Source organism: Lipotes vexillifer, unplaced genomic scaffold (assembly GCF_000442215.2).
Source record: "Lipotes vexillifer unplaced genomic scaffold, Lipotes_vexillifer_v1.1 scaffold1063, whole genome shotgun sequence".
Taxonomy (NCBI): Eukaryota; Metazoa; Chordata; class Mammalia; order Artiodactyla; family Lipotidae; genus Lipotes; species Lipotes vexillifer.
Window position 1 is genome coordinate 3,216,569 of NW_006799734.1, and position 20,812 is coordinate 3,237,380.

Genomic DNA, 20,812 nt, shown 5'->3' on the forward strand with positions numbered 1-20,812 from the left:
TCCCTCCCACTGTTTGGGTCAATCACTAGTACACGAAGCAGACCCCGAAGAGCCTCGTCTGTGAGCCCTTCCCACCCAGACCGGGTGCCAGCCCGGAGATGGCAAGTCTGGACAACACTTCTCACAGTTTCTGTGCCTCTTCCGAGATGCTTTACCTAAAAACAGAAAACCTTCGCGGCCACTTCCACCGGTCTGGAGGATTTCCTGTCAGTCTCAGAATCTAAGATGAGGCTGGGCCACTGAGGCTCAGATTCCTGTGCCCCCCAGACACTGACCCAACCGAGACACTGCACTTTGTAATGCCAGGTTTTCTTACATTGCGGTAAAATCTACGTAACAGAAAACTCACCATCTCAGCCACTTTCAAGTGCACGATTCTGTGGCACATTCACGTTGTTGTATGGCCGCCACCGCCATCTCCAGAACTTTCACATCTTCCCAAACCGACACTCTGCCCCCCCCAGCCCGGCCCGCCATCCACTCCCTCCCCCAGGGACCTCCTAAGTGGACTCGCGTAGGACTGGTCCTTCTGTGACGGGCTTGTTTATTTAGCACCACACCCTCCGGTGCATCCGTGTTGAAGAATGTGCCAGAATCTCCTTCCTCTTTAAGGCGGACTAATATTCCGTTGCATGTACAGACCACCTTTGCTTATCCGTCATCGCTTGATGGGCATCTGGGCTGCTTTCAGCTCCTGGCTCCCGAGGACGATGCTGCTGTGAACAGGGCCTCCAGCAAGACGTGAGCACACTTTCGCAAAGGAAGGTGTCTAAAGCAAGGAGGAAAGTCCACAGCCTTCTCCCCCTGCAACACTGCCTGGGAGGAAGGAGGCGTGTGATGGGGCGGACCTGCCGCCAGCTCAGAGCTGGGAGCCTTTCCAGAATGAGGACGGTGCCTGTGTTCTCACTGGCCCTCCTGCACTGGCTTCAAGCGCCTCACCTGGGAAACCCGGGGTTCCTGTGCTGCTGGGATTTGATCTCAATGGGCACCTGCCTCCCTCCCTGCCCCGTGCCCATGCCCAGCGGGGTCTGATGGCCGAGACCCGCGTCTTATCAGGAGCCGGCCGCAGCGCCCCAGGAGGGGGCCCTGCAGGCTGCCGGTCCAACACCCTCCCTCGGGGCTCTGCAGTGCCCCTAGGCCGGGGGTCTGGGCAGAAGCAGGGTGGGCGGCGCTGGGTCCACCTTGGGACTGTCAGGACACGGCATCCATCCTTCTTACAGCCTCAGCTCAGCGCTGACCAGGGAGAGGTGACGTCACCAGTGGCCACGCGGCCCAGGTGACTGAGCCCAGACAACTCCTGGGGCCGGGCAGTGGTGGCCGCGAGGGCCTTGCGCCCTCCCCCGGGCAAGCTGCAGGCTCGGTGCGTTCCCCCCCCAGCCCCCCGGCAGCGGGAGGGGGCGAGGTGGGCGCTGGCTGTGCCACCAGCCCTCGCACAGCATTTCCCATTTCAGAGGCTGCACAGACTCATGACATCCCACTAATAATAGTCCAAAGACCAAAGAAATGTTCAGGGTTTGAGTATATAAAATGCTGTCTCAAAAAAGATTTTACGAGATTAGTCACGACCAAAAACAACCTTAATTTTAACTCCTAAGGCAGAAATTTAAAAAAGAAAAAAGACCATAAAATGCTGTTTGCCGAGTCATATGGATTCAATATCAGACTGACGTTCTGGTCCAGAACCATCACGCCAAATACTTTTGCACATGTGGGACCATCTTTCAAATATGCGTCGCAAACGTTTGTTTGTTTTCTCTCTCTCTCTTTTTAATCCTACAAGACTTTTGTGTTTTTTTAAACATGGTACATGGAAAATGAGATCACTTTTCCAAGTGGAAAGAAGAATTTGGCCCCAAGCGGAAGGCTGCACTTCTTTAAGGGGAGAAACAACCGCACCCGCATTCAATTACTAGCAGTCGCAGGACCTGCACCTGCCACTGCAGCGCCTGCCACTCGCTCTGCCCCCCGCCGCCGCCGCTGCCCCAGCCCCTCTTCAGGGATCAAAGCCAAATGGGTGAGAAAGCGGAACTTCCTTTTGCCAACCCTCGAATATCCTGATCTCTTCCAGCCCAGGCAGAAAAAATAGCCAGCATGCACTTCAAAGATTGCTTGTCAAGGTCACGGCAGAGGAAAAAGGAGAGGGAAAAAGGAACAATTCCAACGGCCCCTCTCACCGCCCCTCCCTGGAATGAAGGGAAGTTGGGAGCTGTGCCCTCCCCTGAGAGCCGTTGCCACGGTTACAGAGCAACACCGCAAGGCCAGGGCCGCCAGTCACGCGAGCTAGTGAGGGGCACCCGGCGTGTCGGGCAGCCGCTCGGCCCTGCTGGAGCCAGATCACTCCCCGGGCCTCGCAGTGGGGCCTGAGTGCGTGCGAGGCGCTCCTGCTGGGAGCGGATCGCTGGCTGTTTATAGATCCCACAAACAGTAAACTTGGCCTTGGGCTCCTGCCACGGAGCGGCTACGGCACTTGAAAGCAGTTCTCGAAAGATGCAGTTGGCTGACAGGGGCAGGACCGCAAGGGTGGAGGCAGGTGCGGACGCCCAGGCCCTGGGAGCTAGACCCTCGTGCTAGCGCGGCCCCTGCTCTGGCCATCCAATGCCCAGGGCCCTCCAGGTCCTTCTCTCCAGGTGAGTGACTTGGCTGTGGCACACACACCTGGGCGGTGGAGGTACCTGGACGGTGAGCTTGGCCCTGGGCCCTCCCAGCCTCCCTGTGGCTGGTGGGAGTGGAGTCCAGACCCGGACACAGAACGTGGCCACCGCAGACAGACATCTCTCTTCCTTCCCTGGGGGGATGCAGCTATTCCAAAGGCACCTCAACCAAGTGCTGCCTTTTCAGCTGTGTGACCTTGGACAAGCCAAGGGGCAGAGCAGAGCCTGAGTGACCACAGCCATCGCTGACCAGTGAGCCCTGCACCGTGACCCTGGACGGTCAGGGGCTCCTGGTGGACAGTCAGGGGTTTCACAGTGGAGAGTTCTGGGGGTCTAAAAGCCACGGAGAGGCCATGCCCAGCCAGGTCCCAGGCAGCTGAACTGCCTTCAGGGGTGGAGCCAGGAGCTGGGGGCTTCTGACCCACAGGGAGACCGCTGAGTGGACAGAAAGCACGACCTTGAGGGCCTCGGTGGGACACAGCCTGGGCGTGGTGCTGCCCTCGGCCGCTTGGTGTACAGTCGGGCTGGCGGGGACTGTGGGCCAGCGGGAAGGAGGCAGGGTGCGGGCTGGCGGCCGCCAGGGAGTGGGGGGCAGGCTGCCCTTCCCAGCTGCGTCCACCTGCGGGCCAGCTCCCATGAAGCCTCTGACACTTTTATCTATGTCTGTCGAACCCCTGAAAGAAAAGCCACATCAAAGGAGTTTGGGGACAACAGGATCAGCGGTCACAACGGCAGGTGAGAAAGTGTGATTTCTCTGAGTACCAAGAGCAAAGTGGGAGACAGAGCAGCCCGTGCCGCCGCCTGCTCAGTGGAGGCCCCGGAAGCGTGTGGGTGCAGGGGTGTGGACATCAAGGAATTCTCCCCGGAGCGGTCGAGCTGGGTATCCTGGGGCTGCCCGCCCCGGATCCCCAGACATACGCCCGTCAGCCTCGCCAGTGCCATTCTTCAACAGCCGGGGACCCAGGGGGTTGTGCGGCCCGCCATCCCTTACAGCCACCCCGAGACCCTTGCTCCTGGGCCACCCGGCCCTCCCACCCCTGCCGGCTCTGCTCTGCCCTTCCGGCCGACTCCTACCATGCCCCACTTTCTGCGCCAGGCGACTCCTGTGGTTCCTGAGAAGTTCCCGGCAATTGTGCTGGCTTTTCCAGAAACCACGCCAGCACGGGTTGGCATGGGTCGGTGGCCTGCTGAGTGTCTGTGGGGCTCCCAGACGCGCAAGGCCGCTCTCATGCCATTTCCGCGGGGTCCGTGGGTGCCACTGGGTCCAGGCTGCGTGGGCCACCATCACAGGCCCGAGGCTGGAGGTGGGAATGGGTAAAACCCCTTCACCTCGGCGAGTCAGCACATCTGCCCGTTGGCCACCTCCTCCCGTGAGGATTTTTATTGTTTTAACCTTAGGGTGCTGCTCCAGCCTCGAACTCAGAAACCAAACACAATCCAATGAGTCTGAGCCTCCCCTCCGGCTCCTTTTAACTTCTTTTGGCATCCAGATTAAGCACGGATGCGAGGCTTCTGTGTGGGCGCAGGGCGAGCCAGCACGGGCTCTGTCCCCTCCCCAAAGTCAGCCCACGTCATCCAAACGGGAGTGAGCCCCAGAAAGGCCATGGGGACCCCAGGACGCGCAGGGCTGCCTGGGTCGCAGTGAGGAGGAGCTGGGGTCTGCAGCCTGGGGCGGGGGCCCCGGGGGAGCAGAGAACAGGCAGAAGGAAGGCTCTCTATGGTCTGCGACGGGGACAGTCAGCCTGGTGGGATGACGGAGGCAAGGGTGCACCGGGCACTCACCCCTCCCTGTCCCCCACCCCCCCCCCCCCCCACCTCTCTGGGAGACTCTCCAAGGCCAGCAGGTTCATATTAATATGGAAACACGGGCCCCTGATTTTATTGATGCTTCTCTTCATCTCTTCCGTCATGAAAGGGAAACTAAACACAAAATATGCCCCAGAAAATATGTCCAAGCCTAAATTTAGATGCATGCTAGGAGTCCAAGATTTCTGCCTTTCAGCCCAGCTCTTGAAGAAATTTATACAGTGGCAGATGCAAGATTTCTCTGTAGAAGAGACTCAGGAATGGTGATGTGTTTGCACAGAAGAGCTGGGGCTAAACTGTCTTTTAGGCCAACTTTATTTGCCTAAAACTAGGCTTGTTTGCCCCCCCCCCCCCCCCCCCGCCACAGTCTCATGCAAACCCCAGGCCAGGGCTCCTTCCGAGGTGGCCCTTTCTAAAGGGGAGCCCTCACCAAGGAGGCAAACCCACCGGCCCAGCCCCTCCCCACAACCCCTGCCCTCTGACCCTCCCTCCTGCCCCCAGCACACAGCTGTTCAGGGACAGAACACACAGGGACCAGGAGACAGCCTGGGAGATGCCTGGCAGGTGGCGCAGCACAGAAAGGAGACCAAGGATGAGATAAGCATGAATTTAAATAAATATGTTTACGGAGATAAGAAAATAGATTAGCAAAATGAAATAATATGAAGAGATAGTACAAGCAAATCAAGGGGAACTATTTATTAGGTATGAGAATGTAAGGAAGAAAGAAAACATCTAGGGGTGTGCTGTGATGGGTACCAACCTGGAAGATCAGTCCTGAAGACAGCAGAGAAGGGAGACCAGACAGAACACAGAAGTAAGAACAGTAGATGGGAGACGGTGCCCAGGAATAGCTGAAAGGTGGCTCCAGAGACAGCACCAGCGACGGAGAGGAACAGTACTTGATGCAATGATGGAAAATAAAATCCACATTAAAGAAGAAAGACCTCAGATGGAAAGAACCTGGAGCACCAAGCAGGCAAAACAAGACGAAAGACACATTACAGCAAAATTAGCCAAGAATATCAAGCTCGCGAAAGCTCAGGAGGGAGCCAGAGCGGAGCCGCTGCAGAGAACCAGCCTCGGACCCCATCAGCGGCACCCGTGCTGCCAACAATGGGACAGGAGTTTTGAAGGTTGAAGGAAAAACTTTGAACCTAAAATTCTATATCCCACCAAACTGTTATCCAAGCGTGAAGGCGCGGGGTGAGATGCAGGAAGATTTCACATCAAGACCCTCAGTGAAAGCACTGAGGGGAGGCCCTCAGAACAGGAAGCACATCTGGGGGCTGCGAGGAGGGTGACCCACATCCTGAACCTCACTGGGGCCTTAAAAAGTCAGGAACACAGAGCAGATCTGTGCCGTCCAGGATTCCACTTCTGGGCAAAGTCACTGTGTCCGTGCGGGGTCTGGGGGCCTGGATGGATGCAGGACTGCTGGGGAGACGCCAACCCTGCTAAATCTAGGGGGTCAAAGAGAAAACTGCTTGGAAAGACCTGCGCTCAAGGTGATGCCCCGAGAACAAAAGCAGAGTGTGTGACTTCAACTGGCATGAGAAAGCTCAGTCAGAATGGGGAGCTAGAGAGAAGAAAAAGAAACCAAGGGAAGTGCAGTCAACAGAAAATACAAAACACGAGGGCAGAAATCAGCCCCCAAACAAGAGTAAAGAAGAAATGGGCTGGACTCGCCAACTACAGGACCCCACACACACGCTGCAAGAGAGCCACTTGCTGACAATGAAAGTACGAGGAGGGGTCCCAGCTGCAAGGACACCAGAACGCTGTGCAGCTTCAATGTCTGGACTCTAGCGAGACGAGGGCTGGTGTCAAACGTGCAGGATGTGAGAGCCACAAAGCCCCGGAGCCCCGGCCAGGCTTCCTGCTAGAGCGGCCGCCTGGAGCCGGGGTGGCGTGAGCTGCCAGCTGACGGCTTACAGAGCTGCTGCCCCCGGGTTTCCCCAGGTTTCAGGCGTCCGCGTGTCCCCGCCGCCACTGCAGCCCTCGCTTCCGCTCTGCTGGGAGACTGAGCTGCGTCATGCTTCTGCTGGAATCCGCCTGGCGTCTGTGCTCGCAGACTCTTCTGGGGGGAGGCAGGGGGCGGGCAGGGAATGCACTGTCCTCAGTGACTGCAGGCCTGGGGAACGAGCCTCCCCCCACAGTGTCTGGTCCACCGCCTTCTCCCCCCACCCCTTCTGAAGGGGCCTTGGGCTCCAGGTCCCCAGCTGCCACTTGGTCACGGCCTGGTCCATGCATAGGAAGGGGAACTGGGGGGGGGGGCCCGGACGCCGGGGCCGTCCTCACTCCCCGCCGCCACTCCAAGGACAGGCAGGTACATGTGGATCCCTGGTTGGAAGCCCCCTCCCCTGAGGCACCTCCTCGTGGCCTTCCAGCCTCCACCTTCGCGTCTCCGAGCCCGGACTCTCCTGTCGTGGGTGCAGAATTTCACAGAGGCGAACACCTGGTCCTTCTTATCCTCTGTGCTGTTCACCCAGCGGGGCCTTTCAGGCTGGAAACTCAGTCCTGGGCTCTGGGAAACCTTCTGGGTTGCTTCCTTGATGATTTCCTCCCCTGTGGTCTTTCTGGAGCTCCTGTTATGCAGGTCCCATGGGGCCTGGCCATTTCCCCGACTTCCCTCTGTTATTCTTGGCTCATTCTTCACTTACGCGTGGGAGCACTCAACCTCCAGACCCTTCTACGGATTTCTAGGTGTTGCTCTCATGCTTTTAATTTCTGAGTTCTTTTAAGATCTCTGAGTGGTCGCTTTTACAGCTACCTGTGTCCCGTGTCCGAGGGGCTTGAGGGCCGTATGGCCTGCCTGTCTGGTCATCTCCACTTTGCACGTCTGTCTCCTCCAAGCTGACTTTCCTCCTGGATCCTGTGTTTTGCTCCATCAGCCTCTTTCCCGGAGGGTCCAGGATCCCTGTGTGCGCTGGATTTGAGGAGCGGTTTGGGACAGCCGACAGGAGGCCCGCCACCACAAGCCTGTGCGGCCTCGGTGCCTCACGTCCTGCAGGGGGAGCCTGGACGTCTGCACTCTTGGTCCCTTATCCATATAAAGTAGCAAATTCACAGGCTCTGAGAACCAAGACGGGAGCACTGGAGGCCCTTCCTCTGCTGAGCACCCGACCCCAGTTACTGCATATGCTCAGCACCAGAATGTTCGAGTCACACTCGGGGGAAGGCAAGAAGCAGATGCCACCTCTGAGCTGACACAAACAGCAGAGTGATCAGGTAAGGGACGCAAACCAGCTAATATGACCCTCCTCCATGAGATAAAGGTAGCACTTTGAAATGAAAACAACAAAAAAGATGAAAAGTCTCAGAAGAGAAACAGACACTATATAAAAAAAGAACCAAATGAGAATTTTAGAACTGAGAAATAAAATATATGAAGTTAAATTTTCACTGGATGGGCTTAATGGCAGAATGGAGGTGACAGAGAAAAGGGTCAGTAAAGGCAGATAATAGAAAGTATCCAGCCTGAGAGAGAAAATATTGGAAAAAAGTGAAGAGAGCCTCAAGGACCTGTGGGACAGTGTGAAAAGGCCTAACACCTGGGCCAGTGGTGTTTCTGAAATAAAAGAGAAAGAGGTTGGGGAAATAAAAATATTTGAAGAGTATGGCTGAAAACTTTCCAAATTTGGTGAAAGACATAAGTTTATAGATTCAGAAAGCCCAGTGAACGCTAAACAGGACAATCTAATAAACCCACTCCCAAGCACATCAAAATTAAGCATCAAAAGTCAACAGAGGGGCTTCCCTGGTGGCGCAGTGGTTGAGAGTCCGCCTGCCGATGCAGGGGACACGGGTTCGTGCCCCGGTCCGGGAAGATCCCACATGCCGCGGAGCGGCTGGGCCCGTGAGCCATGGCCGCTGAGCCTGCGCGTCCGGAGCCTGTGCTCTGCAACGGGAGAGGCCACAACAATGAGAGGCCCGCGTACCGCAAAACAAAAAAAACAAAAACAAAAACAAAACAAAAATCAACAGAGATACTGAAATGGAATACTAATAAATATTACTAAAATCAAAAAGAAGGCAGAAAAGATGGAAACAAAAAATAGAAAAATTATGAAATGGTAGATGAAATCCAATAATATCAATGATTACCCTAATATAAATGGCCTCACACACCAATTAAAAAAAAAAAGATACTGTCAGACTGGACTTAGAAAAACAAAAAACAAAAAAGGTCCAAATATGTACTGCCAACAAAAGAAAGATACACATTAAATATAATAATACAAATGGACTAAAAGTAAAAAGATGAAGCAAGACATGCCGAGGAAACATTAACTAAAAGGAAGCTGGGGTGGCGATGTTAGCATTAGACAGCCGACTTCAGAGCAAGGACAATTACCGGGAATAAAGAGGCATCTTATATAATGATAATGACAGAAAGGTCAGTTCATGAAGAAAACATAGTAATCCTAAGTGCGTTTGCGATATATGACAGAACTCCAAAACACATAGAGCAAAAACTGGCAGAACTTAAAGGAGAAATACAAAATTCCACAGTTATACTAGAAGATGTCTTTCAGGTTAAGACTAGACAGAAACTCAACAAGGATGTAAAAGCCATCAACGTTATCAACCAACTTGATGTGACTGATGTTTATATAACACCTCACCCAAGGACAGCAATCCGGTGGGGGCCCCTTCCTGGCTCACAGATAGCCGTCTCCCACGTGGTAGAAGGGGCGGGGGACTCTCTGGGGTCTGTTTTGTAAGAACACAGATCCCATTCATGAGGGCTCCACCCTCATGACCAAATCGCCTCCCAAAGACCCCACCACCAAACACCATTGCACTGGGGGTTAGGTCTCCAATCTAGTATGAATTTGAATTATATTAATTTGTGGGGGATACAAGTATTTGGTCCATAGCAACAACCAATGAAACCAACAGCTGTGTCTTTGAAAAAAATCAATAAAATGAATACATCTCTAGCCCAACTGACTAAGAAAAAATAAGAGAAGATGCAAATTACCAATGAAATGAGAAAGGAGACATAGTCACAGAACCCAGAGACATTAAGAAGGCAACATGGAGCCCATGGTGCTGGACTGCGGGGCCTGGGAAGCCACATTCTGCGGAGGGGAGGGGGCAATGGGAGAAGACTGGGCCCAGGTGCCCCAGGGGCCTTGTAGGGGGAGGGGGCGGCCTCCCGGCCTACCCTACAGCCCTGTGTGGGAGTGGGCGGGTGGTGGGCCCGGCGGGGCCCTGAGGGGCTGCCTGCGAGCTAGCGGCCCCTGCTGGGTACATGTGAGCTGGAGAGATAGAGGAAAGAGCTCACCACCCTGGGGCGGGCGGGACGGCGGGGGCCCTCCTCTGACTTTTCCTTCTGCTTATGACTTTTGGAACCAAGTTTGTGTTTCACATTCTCACGAAAGGATAGTAAGTGAAATCAACAAAGATAAGAAAGGACCCCCGGAACGTCACACTCTCGGAAGACCAGTCACACCCAGACTGAGGGGTTCTCTGCAAGACGACAGGCCACTGCTCCTTGGGAAGTCAGTGTCCCAGAACCCCAGGGCAGGCCAAGGAATGTTCTAGATTAAAGGAGGTGAGAGAGGCAGGGCAGCTAAACATGTGACGGGTTTCCTGTTGGCACAAACGGGGCACTGGGACCGTGTGGGAGCTGAGTCAGCTATGGACACAGTCACAACACGGCCTCAGAGGCCTTGGTCCGGCATCTGTGCCCAGGCCGTGGGGGGCATCCCGGTTTAGCAAATGCACCGAGGCCTCTAGGAGTAAAGGGCATCACGCCTGCCACGCACCCTAAATCGGGTCAGAAGAGAAAATGAGTGTGGAGAGAGGGCAAGTGCTAACACGGAAACGTCTGGGAATCTGAAAAATTCTTTGTACTGCTCCGTCAACTGTTTCGTAAGTCTGAAATCACACCGAAATAATAAAAGAAGAAAGAGGTTAAAAAAAAAAAAAAGCAAAAGGGCAACTTGGGAAAACCATGGACAATTTTGTACCCATAAAATCAATAACATAGATGAAATAGACCAACTCTTTGAACGATACAAACTACTAAAGTTCACACTAGAATAGATGACCTGAACAGTCCTTTATCAATGAACAAAACTGGATTCATGGGCTTCCCTGGTGGCGCAGTGGTTGAGAGTCCGCCTGCCGATGCGGGGGACACGGGTTCGTGTCCCCGTCCGGGAAGATCCCACGTGCCGCGCACGGGCCACTGGGCCTGCGCGTCCAGAGCCTGTGCTCCGCAAAGGGAGAGGCCACAACAGGGAGAGGCCTGCGTACCACAAAAATAAAGAAACAAAAACTGAATTCATAGTTTAATCTCCTATGATTAAAACTATGATTTGAATTATTAAACTTCTAAAGAAAACTCCCAGACCAGTTGTTTTCTCTGGTGAATTCTAATAAGCATTTCAGGAGGAAATAATGCCATTTCTACACAATCCCTTTCAGAAAAGAAAAGAGAGGGGAACACGCTCAGATAGTTTTATGAAGCCTCCACTGGCATGACACCACAACCAGACAAGAAAAAAACAAAAGTGTTTCTCATGAACAGAAACACAAAAATCCCCACAAATATTATCAAATTTAATCCAGCAATATATAAATAAGATCTATCCTGGGCATGCAAGGTTGGGTCAGCATTTGAAAATCGATTAATGTAATTCACAAGATTAACAGACTCAGGAAGAAAAATCATGATCAGCTCAATAGACGCAGAAAAAGCATCTGACCAAACTAATCCATTCATAAGAAGAACTCTCAGAAAACAAGGAATAGAGGGAAATTTCTTAATCTGATATAAGGCATCTAGAAAAAGCAAAACAAGCAAAAGACTGAACTTTTCTCCCTAAGGTTAGGGAAAGGCAGAGGTGTTCGCTCTCACCTCATCTACTCTATGTTGCACTGGAAGGCCTAGGAGTGCAATAAGGCAGGAAAAATAAAGCATGGAGCTTGAAAAGCAGATAAAGGCTGCCTCTGTTCTCAGAAAACATGATGATCTATGTAAAAATTCCCACAGAATCTACAGAAAAGCTCCAAGAATTACTGATGAATTCAGAAGGGTCACAGACAAAAAGTCAACCTAGAAAAATAAATTGTATTTCTGTATACTAGTAATGAAAATAGAAATTAAACAACAGCTCCACGTACAATAGCAATACAAATATTAATAGAAAATACTAAGGTATAAACCTAACAATATACACAGGCTCCTTAGGCTGAAAGCTATAAAATGCTGATGAAAGTAATAAAAGACCTAAATTAATGGGAGACACTGTTCATGAATTGGGAGAGTAGTGCTGTCAGGCTGTCAATTCTCCCCAGACTGATCTGCTGCTATAACACAATCCCAGTCAAAATTCCAGCCAGAATTTCTATAGCTGTCAACAAGCTAATGCTAAAATTTATGTGGAGGGACTTCCCTGGTGGTCCAGTGACTAAGACTCCGTGCTCCCAATGCAGGGGGCCCAGGTTTGATCCCTGGTCAGGGAACTAGATCCCACATGCTACAACTAAGAGTTCGCATGCCACAATGAAGATCCCGCACGTGGCAACGAAGATCCCGAGTGCCGCAACTAAGACCCAGAGCAGCCAAAAAAATTAAATTAAGTAAATATTTAAAAAAATAAAATAGGGCTTCCCTGGTGGCGCAGTGGTTAAGAATCCACCTGCCAATGCAGGGGACATGGGTTCGAGCCCTGGTCCAGGAAGATCCCACATGCCGCGGAGCAACTAAGCCCATGCACCACAACTACTGAGCCTGTGCTCTAGAGCCCGTGAGCCACAACTACTGAGCCTGCATGCCACAACTACTGAAGCCCGTGTGCCTAGAGCCTGTGCTCCACAACAAGAGAAGCCATCACAATGAGAAGCCCGCGCACCGCAACAGAGAGTAGCCCCTGCTCGCCACAACTAGAGAAAGCGTGCATGCAGCAACAGACCCAATGCAGCCAAAAGTAATTAATTAAAAAAATAATAATAAAATAAAATAAATAAAATTTATGTGGAGAATTGGGAGATTAGGATTGACATACATACACTACTATGTATAGAATAGATAACTAATGAGAACCTACTGTATAGCACAGGGAACTCTACTCAATAATCTGTGGTGACCTAAATGGGAAGGAAATCTTTAAAAGAGTGGATATATGTATACGTATAGCTGATTCACTTTGCTGTACAGCAGAAACTAACACAACATTGTAAAGCAACTATACTCCAATAAAAATTAATTAAAAAATAAATATAAAAATTAAAGAAATAATACTTGAACTCTCAAAAAAATGAAATAAAATTTATGTGGAAAGACAGAGAAACCAGAATAGCTAAAAACAATTCTCAAAAAGGACAACAAAAAACAGGGGCCAATTCACACTGTCTGATTTTAGGACTTATTATAAAGCTATATATATATTTTTTAATTTAATTTAATTAATTTATTTATTTTTTGCGGTATGCGGGCCTCTCACCGTCGTGGCCTCTCCCGTTGCGGAGCACAGGCTCCGGACGCGCAGGCTCAGCGGCCATGGCTCACGGGCCCAGCCGCTCCGCGGCACGTGGGATCTTCCCGGACCGGGGCACGAACCCGTGTCCCCTGCATCGGCAGGCGGCCTCTCAACCACTGCGCCACCAGGGAAGCCCATAAAGCTATATTAATTAAGACAGTGAGTGACTTATTTGTGAAAGGTCAGACACACAATCTATGCACCAGGACAGAGAGTCCAGAAACAGACACAAAAATGTGGCCAACTGATTTTTTACAAAGGTGTAAAGGCAATTCAGCGGAGAAAGGATCAATTTTCAAATGGATGGTTCTGAAAGAACTGGACTTCATATGCAAAAAAAAAAACTCTTGACCTATGCCTCCCACCTTACACCAAGTTAACTAAAAATGGATCACAGACTTCAGTGTAAAACTTAAAACTGAATGTAAGAGTATAAAACACTGGACTCAAACATAAAAGAAAAATCTTTGTAACCTTAGAGTAGGTAAAGAGTTGTTGCATGTGACATCAAAATCATGACTTATTAAAAAAAATGGATAGATTGGACTTTGTCAAAGTTAAATACTTTCACTCTCTGCAAGGCCTTGTCAAGAGAATGAAAAGACAAGCCAGGTTGGGAGCAATTACTACAGAACCTACATACAACAGAACCTACATACAATGAGGACACTTGTCCAGAACATTTATATGAGCTCTAAACTCAACAGTAAGAAAGCAAACAACCTGATTTTTTTTTTCTTTCTTTTTTCTTTTTTTTTTAGTGGACGAAGACCTGAACAGACAGTTTACAAGGAGGATCTATGGATGGCAAAAAGACACATGAAAAGATGCTCAGAATCATTCGTCATGAGGGAAATGCAAACTAAAACCATAGTGAGAGTCCAGCTATTAAAACTGCTTTGTAATACTGTGCAAACCAGGGACTTGCAGCAGCTAGAACTCCCGTTCCCTGCTGGCAGGGACGCATCAGCACAGCTACCTTGGAAAGCAGAGTGGCAATTTCTTACAAACTTAAGCACACACATATGTAGGTATCATCCAAACAAAAGGAAAACCTATGTTCAGAGAAAAACCTGTGTGTGAAAGTTTATCACAGCTTTACTCATAGTCAGCACATCCTGGAAACAACCCCGATGGCCTCAGCAGTTGGGTGGGCAAGCGCTCTGAGACGCCCACAACATGGGTAATGGACACTCAGGTGGAGGACGTAGCAGCGGAGCCTGGGGGCGGGTGTGACTGCAAAGGGACAGCAGGAGGGAAACCTGGGGGTGGAGGAATTGCTCAGTGTTGCTCACCCTATATTCCCCAAAAGAACTCAATCAGGAAATGTCCCGTGCAGCACAGGATACCCTAACTCCAGCCAGGGTCAAGTGATCAGAGTGTCTTCCAGCCGGACAGGCCTGAACTCATGGCTCCTGCGGGCACGTTGTCCCGTCCCCACTGAACTAGACGGCCCTGCAGCCCAGCTTGGATGGAGGATGAGCCCCGGGCGTGGCACTGACTACACACCCAAGGTCGGTGCTTCCAGAACCACATCTGCCCTCATCCCCCACTCCCACGCCTCCTCCACCCCTCCCAGTGCCTGTACCAAGGTGCTTACTGGCGGCAGCTCTGCTGGGTCCTGGCTTCCCCGAGGGAGCCTCCAAACATGGACCAAGAGACTGGGCGTCCAGTCCCACCCCAACGGGGACCCTGGACAAGCGCCTAACGGCTCTAATTCTTGGTTGTTTCATGTTAAAATCACAGATGTTAGACCACAGTCACTCTTAATGTCTGTGTCAGCTCGAAATCTTATAGGAATCGATGACAGTTTATCTTCAAGAGACTGGAGATTGGAAATAAAACCTAGGATTATTGCTTGGTCTGCTTATTTTGCCCTGTTTGGGAATATTTTTAACTTGAAAATTAGTCTCTAATCCCAAAGTTTGAGAATCACTGCTCTGGCAGTGCTGTGAAGGGCCCTCGTCATATAACCAACCCTGATTCCAATCAAAGGGAGCTTCCAGAAACATCCTGTGGCTACAGAGAACGTTGGATATGAAGGTGGCCACTTCAGGAACTGCTGGACCTCATTCTCCAAAATGGAGCAGGCGGTTGGGCACCCTTCTGGCCTGGCCAGGGAGCCCAGTGGGCAGGGTGTGCACCAGGGCAGGTTGTGGTGCCCAGAGCAGATGGGCAGCAGACCCAGACCCCTCAGCCACAGGACCTCTTCTTGAGAAAGTCCACCCGGCAGGTAGCTCCCCAGACTTCCCCAGGCCAGACACAGGACGCACTGCATCCCCTGGCCCCAGGCCCCCGGGAGCTTGTGGGGACCTGGGATCAGGCCTGGTCATCACATCTTGGGCTTCAGCCTCAGCCAGGACGCAGGGCGGCCGTCCACGTCCTGAGGCCCCAGAGAAGACTCAGTAGGCCAGGCTTCGAGGCACACCCACGAGCAGAAAGGCCCGAGGTGCCCCCGGCCCGCCCCACGCCCCCCACCCCGAAGGCAAGAGAGCCTTCGGTGCCGCAGCTCTGCACGCCCTGGAGAAGCAGGAAGAGTGTGGCGCTGGGCACAGAGGTGAGGACAGTGCCCTGAGCACTAACCGGGAGACCGGGCTGTGCGCATTGGCTTCTGTATTTATAGCTCAGAACAAAAGTTTAAAAAAGATTTTATGGCTAAGATGTCATTTTAATTTTGAACATGAATAAGAAAAAGAGCAATGCCAGCTATCTTTTGCCAAGAATAAAATTCAAACTGGCAGGACATTTTTCAGCTCCATGATCACTAGCACTGACAGAAAAAAAAACAGTTGCAAAGGAAAAATAACAATATTTCAGATTTGCTCCCTGAAAACCTGATGAATAATGAATACGGGAACACCTCCTCTCCCGAAAGCACGACGTCTCCAAAAGCGCGCTGCTCTTAGGCCCACACTCTGCTCCCCACGGGCTCCAGGGGTGGGAGGTCCCGGGCTCCTCACACAGGAGACTCAAACGTGAACCCCGCTGCCTGCAAGAACGTCAGTCCTTGCCTGTTCTTATCTCTTTAGAAAGCAAAAGGTCCCTAAGCTCATAGATCCTCAAAGCACATCCAGACCCCTCAGCAGGGGCCGAGAGCTTGGGGAGCCGTGGGGCGGGGCCGGAGGGGGCGCCATGGCCGGGCAGATGCGAGAGCAGAGGGCTGGACGCAGTGACCGCACGATGAGAAGGTGCAGCGTGAGGAGGGGCACCAGGGCGAGGGGGGTCCGAGGAGACATGGGCTGAACTGGAGGAACCGGTTGGCCACTGCTGACCACAGCTGGAGCCCGGCCACCAGCCCCGCCACCCGTCAGTCCGTCCTCCCTTCCTGGTCGGCGTTTGATGTCTCTAGTAAAAAGCTGGAGTAGCGTGCAGAGAGGCTGCCCGCCTCCGAGGGGCCTGGCTGAGGTGGGACAGAAAGGGCGTCTTGTGGGCTCCCTTCCTCGCGGCGGGTGCTGGGCGGGAGGCGCTGTCGGGGCCACGGGGGAAGTGGGGTGCTGCGGCCGCTGCCGTGCTCAGCCGTGTGTCTCCGTGGGCGGAGCGCAATGTGTCCCCTGTGAGAGGCGCTGGCCCCGGGGGGGCCGGGATGTGAATGGGAGCTGACCGCTGTGATCAGTCCCGTCGTGCTGGCGAGGGCGCTGAGCCCAGAGCGACAGGTGCAGGAGGGGCTCGGCTGACGGAGCAGCCTGGGCTGCAGAGCAGCGCCTGGAGGAAGCCGATGGGCTCCTGCCCGGCGGAACGTCTCCCAGTGTAAGTGGCACCCATCCTGAGCCACGTCTGCCCCTCATCGGGCCAACCTAACAGATGCACCGAACGTCGGGGTGCGGAGGGCATCGAGGACGCCGCTGGCTTTCCGTGGCGGCAGAGCTGCCCACCCAGTGGGGCTCTAGGGCCCGAGGTGGACAGGCAGGGAGACACGTGGGCACGGCCAGGGAAGCACGGCTCCAGGGTCACCTCGGCGGCCGGTTGAGGGGCAGCCTGCCATGGGCTCCTCTCCCCTGGCACCCACACTGTCCTGTGGAGGGACGGCCTGCATCCCCCCAGCCCCTTGGAGGAGGGGCAGACCAGGGCCCGAGTCTCTCTAGCGGAGGCCGCGGCACCCTCGCTCTGTGATTTGATCCAACCCAGGAAGCTCCACCTCCTCTTTTCTCGTTTAAGAAACTGACCCACGAGCAACAGGGTCAGGAAAAGCAGTTCAGAACCAGCCGGCTGGGTCTGTCTCAGTTGAGAAGCCCAGCCCGGGTGTGACGCCCAGCGTGTAGTACCGACAACAGGGCAGCTGGCTCGCCCGCTAGACCTGGGACGCACAACGCACAGTCTTCTGTGCTCACTTTGAGGGGTAAAAAGCCCGCTCAATTTTTCATTAGGTTCTCCTGTTGACAAGTAAAACCAGAAAATGCAGAACAGAAAACGATTTTCAGATTTGAAGCTCATGGGCCTCAGGTCACTGCCTGTGCTGCCCCCAGGGGTACCTGGGGCCACACCCTGCAACCCTTCCTGAGGCTTAACTTCCCAGTGGCTGTAAGCGGTCACAACCGAGGCCCACGGGGACACGGCCGCACGTGACACGGGCGAGGGCTCACCTCCAGCAGCAGCCTTCCCTCCAGCACGGCAGACCCTCCACACGGATCCCTGTCTTCTGGTGAGGGGGCACCGGCCGCCGGCTGCTGCAGGGCTGTCAGAGGAGAGCACAGTTAGTGACGGTTCCCTGACGTCTCTCCAACTTCCACCCACTCTCCACAGGCACGCTGACCTGTAGTCTCCTTGCTGCCCAGAAGACACCCAGGGCGGCGGGCGGGGCAGCTGGGTGGGAGCCGGGTGACATTCGGGGGGCCAGGACTTCACGGCTAGGCCGCACCTGAGGACCCCGCCCCACTCTGCTCCCCAGAAACTGCACTCCCCCTCCCCTCCTGCAAACCCCTTAACGCCCCTCCCCACCTCAGGGACCCCCCGGGGGTCCCCAAAGCTCCCCTCTCAAGACCCAAGCGTGGGCACGTCCCCAAACTGGACACCACTGATCTGGGTAACCAATCACCGGCCGGGACCCCCCACGTGCCCCTCACCCAGAGCGGAGCAGCCAATGCCCCCGGCGGGCGGGCGTCCCCTGCAGGCTCACGCTGCCTCTCCCAACACCCCCCCCGGCCTCACGTCCCCTTGGGGTGAAAAGCTCAGACAGACAGATGTGCAGGTCAGACAGACGTCATCCACATCCCAGCCCCTGGGCAACTCCGTGCTCAGCATCATCGGCACCTGGGAATTATGGGGGCCGCTGGGGGCTGCTGAGGGCACAGGCATTAAAGGGGGTCCCGGCCAGGAGTGGGCCTGGCGCTGATGCCTCTGTGGAGGCCGGGAGGGCTGTGCCTACCGTTTCCCTCATTCAGGGGAAATGTCAATGCCACCAAGGGCCCTGCAGGCGGTCCCCGCCTCGTCTGGTTTTGGGCTAAAATATAACCACAGCATGGGACTCTCCAGCACTTCTCTTTCAAAACCAGCAAGCTGTGCTGAACTTTCCCTCCAGGGCGCATCCACTCCCCCAGGCGCTGGTCAGAAATGCAGGGTCCCAGGCCCCGGGACGGCAGGCCCCCGACGTGCTCTCCAGGTTGGGCCAGGACCACTGTGGACCGAGACCCCTCACACACATACACACACACAGGCAGTGGCCAAGGTGGCCCTTCATTTACAGCCCTGACGCCAGGCTCAGGGCATCCACAGGGGAAAGTGCACGATGCAGAGGCCCTCAGAGAGATCCCTGGACGGTGGCCCTGCCATGGCCTTCAGTCTCCGCCGGCCTCTCCGTCCCTCCCTCTCTCAGAAGCTTCGCTTCATCGCCTTCCTCACCTGCACTAGATAGAACAAGAAACGGACGCATTTCCTCGAGGGAAAGCAGGTGTGTTCTGGGAAACACGACAGGCACACCGGGATGCCTGGGCAGAGGTGCAGACGCCGCCGTGTGTGCCCAGACGCCCAGGCCTCCCTTCCCAACCGAAACCCGCCAGCAGCCAAGCTCCCCTCCAGGCTGCTGGTTCTCTAGGCAGTGAGACAGCTCTGAGCAGAGAAGCCGGAGGCGTTAACTAACGTTTAGTCCATCTTGTGCTCCACTCTGCTCAGAAAGCTGAGAGGTGAATGCGTGAAACTCATAGAGCTCGGATTAGTCGGACCCAGGAGGAGCCCACCGAGAGGCGCCATGTCCGCGCGGGAGCCTCCTGGCGTCAGAATGCCCCGAGCCTCTGACAGAGGGTCACACAGACCCCGTGCTCTGCTCTCAGGGGCTGAGAAAGCTAAAGGAGGGAAACGCCGACCGGCGGGGGCCCGGGTCCCACTCCCACCCCACCCCTCCCCGCAGCCCCCTGGCAGCACAAGGCCACGTCTCCCGGCCGGGTGGGCAGGGCCCAGGCGGGCCTGGGCGGACGTGGGGTCACAGCGGCGGGGCTGGGGGGCAGGACACCGCCTCGGTGCGCCCAGGGGGACTGCCACAGCCCAGACCGCAAGGCCTGCCCGCCACACACGCCGCTGCAGGGGCCGTCCCGGCTCCAGCCAGCTCCCCGCCCCCGAGCGCGCTGGGCTGAGGGGAAGGGGACGCTGGGACGGGGCTTCCCTGCTCGCCGGGCCTGCGGACGCCGAGCCGGCGGTGCTGCCGCCCACGGCCGAGGCTGGGGAGCCCCAGGCGGTGACGTCACCGCGGCGGACGCGGTTCGCCGACCCCCGCCGGGACCCAGCCCCACTCGGCGGCGCACAGACGGATGCGCTCCGTCGCCCACAGGCGCGGCCGCGGCGGGGGTCCCCTCCTAGCCTCCCTCCCCTCCCCCCACGCGGCTCCGCAGCCTCGCGTGCGCCCCCGCCGGGCACCCGCACTTCCCTCCTCCGCAGCCACATTCCGCGGGGCACGCCCGGCGGGGCCTCCTCGGGCTCCTGTCACGCGATGGGGCGTCAGCGCCGCGGTGACAGCCGCCTGGACCCCGGCCAGGGCCTCGCGTGCGAGCAGGGCCGCCAGCGCGCCCCACCCCCAGGCCTGTGGTGAGACTAGAAGAAACCGAATGTGATTCCGAGGCTGTCCCGGAGGCCCAGCCAGGGTGGGGGGCGCCTTCCCGAAAACTCATCTGAGCCGACAGCCCCGGGCCCCAGGTCAGGAGCGCCCGGAAGTTGACTCAGGGCCGCAAACTGCAGTGCGGGCGGGGGCCACGGCCAGGCCCGCAGGCGGCGGGGGGCAGCCCTCTTCCGGGTGGGGGGCGGTCCGGAGGGGGAGCGCCCGCGGCGCCGGCACAGGGAGCAGCTGGGGGAAGAGCCCCGGGGCGGGGCGGCAGCGCCGCCGTCACCTGGCTCTGCTACGCGGCCCAGCGGCACCCTCCTTCTCTCCTCTCCCTGCCACCACACGTCTCACCCGCGGGCCTGAGCGGGGCCCTGGAGGGGAGGCAGGGCTCTGGGCAGGGGCCTCCGCCGGCGGGCCCCGCCCGCCCCATCGCCGGCGCCCCCTCCGCCCGGTCTCCTTCGGGACGAGGGGCGAGCCCGCCGCCACGCCCCGCCCCGCCCCGCCTGCTCCTGGTCGCCCCTGGCAACAGGCCGCGGAGAAACGGCGGCAGGGAGCAGGTGTGTGGGGCGGGGGTCCACGGGGAGTTGGTGAACGCGTGCAGAGAAGGAGTCGCTGTGGCCCCCTAGGCCCCGCGAGGAGGGACGTTTGGGGACGGGGTGTGGGAGCAGTGCCCCGGGGCCCGGAGCTCGAGGCGTCCCCTGCGGTCCAGCCAGGGGCGGAGAGGCCTGTCACGTCGAAGGGCCTCGTGCGCCTGGTGAGCCGCTGTCCCCAGAAAGGGGGCCAAGCCACGAGACGGGACCCCGGCGGCACCCGCGGCCCTTCAGCCCCACCCC

At 55.6% G+C, this 20,812-nt stretch overlaps 1 protein-coding gene across 1 annotated transcript in view; it reads right to left on the minus strand.

Annotated features, from left to right (window-relative positions):
• AHRR (aryl hydrocarbon receptor repressor) overlaps nt 1-20,812 on the minus strand; it is a 71,406-nt gene that overhangs the window by 20,772 nt on the left and 29,822 nt on the right. Inside the window, 1 exon segment of the mRNA XM_007471928.1 lies at nt 17,536-17,627. Coding sequence (XP_007471990.1) covers nt 17,536-17,627 — 92 coding nt within the window.